Source organism: Anarrhichthys ocellatus, unplaced genomic scaffold, assembly GCF_004355925.1.
Source record: "Anarrhichthys ocellatus isolate YVR2014 unplaced genomic scaffold, GSC_Weel_1.0 scaffold267, whole genome shotgun sequence".
In the NCBI taxonomy this organism is placed as follows: Eukaryota; Metazoa; Chordata; class Actinopteri; order Perciformes; family Anarhichadidae; genus Anarrhichthys; species Anarrhichthys ocellatus.
In genome coordinates this window covers 79645-81134 of record NW_022280294.1, presented here as the reverse complement: position 1 = coordinate 81134, position 1490 = coordinate 79645, and the positions used below count along the sequence as shown (strand labels likewise).

The window sequence follows — 1490 nt, the reverse complement described above, 5'->3', positions numbered from 1 at the left end:
GCTGAAAAAGAAAAGCTGGAGAGGGAACGAATGGCCAGGGAAAGGGCTGAAAAAGAAAAGCTGGAGAGGGAACGAATGGCCAGGGAAAGGGCAAGAATTGCTCAGGAGAAGGAGAGATTAGAGAAGGAAAGAGTTGCACGAGAACAAAAGGCGAGGATGGAGAGGGAACAAATGGCGAAGGAAAGAGAGAAAATCGCCCGGGAGGAGAGAATCGAACAGGTGAGGATGGAGAAGGAAAGGATGGAGTGGCTGAGACTCGCCGGAGAGAAAGCTGCTCGGGACAAGATGGAGGCGGAGAGGCTGGCGAAGGTAGATATGAAGAAACCAGAGCTCCCGGAGAGGAAACCAAACGCTTCCCAGATGAAAACTTTGGAGGAGAAAAGCAACCGAACGAGTGCATCGGCGGTCAGAAGGGAGAAGAGCGTGGTGCAGGAAAAGATGGCCGACGGCGGGAAGAAGAAATAACGCCGTGGATCTAAGATACTATCTTATAAATGGTGCTAAAACAGTTGAAGCTAACGTGTAAAATCTTGCAGGTGAATCCTCATTTGACAGAGTAAGGAGGTTTTAGAGGACAGTACATTAGCTGTAAATCCTAAGAATCACTTTTTTTCTTGCTTTTATCACTTAATTTTTTGCTATTAAGTAAATATTCTGAATAAAAGGTCTACATATTAAAGGTATAGGTTGGCAATTTCCATCTTGTTAAAAAAAACTGCTTTATTTTCTGTTTCACTTCGCACTGGACAGACTTATTTTTGCATTATTTTTCGTTTAGTCCTTTTACAGAAAGAAACCAACTAACTAAATGTAGTCGTCAATAAATTTGGGTATTTGTAAAGACGTGCTTAGCTAGTGTAGCTACCTGGGGCCAGTATTTCAAAATGATCTCATAGGATTATATTGGTTTGATCGGATTTAATTCTGATCTGATCTGAAAATTGGGTAACTCAAAGCAGCTCCAATCCCGGCTAGCCCGCTAGCTACTTACCATAGAGGTCAATGGAGTTAAGTTAACTCCAGTTAGCATTACCTCAGGTTAATTAGCAATTGTTAAGCGATTGTTTTAAGTAAGGCGGCAACCTCCGGGTCTGACAAGGGAAGCCAAAGCTTCACGTGTTAAAGCTGCATTCTCTCTAGTGTCCACCAGGGGGCGACTCCTCTGGTTGTATAGAAGTCTATGAGAAAATGACTCTACTTCTCTCTTGATTTATTACCTCAGTAAACATTGTAAACATGAGTTTATGGTCTCAATCTCTAGTTTCAAGTCTTCTTCAATACAGCATGATGTTCATTTAGTACATTATGGTCCATTTAGAGTCACACAGACCATAAAGCAGGGGATGCTTTAGGGCGGGGCTACACAGTGATTGACAGGTCTATACCAGAGACTTATACAGCGATTCAAGTATCTGGATAGCGAGACATGTTGGTTGCCATCTGTCCTACAAATGCTTCATATTAGACAAACATTTACTTACATTTTGATG

General features: G+C 42.2%; 1 protein-coding gene across 1 annotated transcript in view; it reads left to right on the top strand.

Moving 5' to 3' along the window:
* Window positions 1–465, top strand: part of LOC116401181 (uncharacterized abhydrolase domain-containing protein DDB_G0269086-like) — a 4297-nt gene extending 3832 nt beyond the window's left edge. The window contains exon 7 of the mRNA XM_031879457.1: window positions 39–465. Coding sequence (XP_031735317.1) covers window positions 39–465 — 427 coding nt within the window. The remainder of the gene's footprint in view (window positions 1–38) is intronic.
* Window positions 466–1490: the final 1025 nt, after the last annotated feature.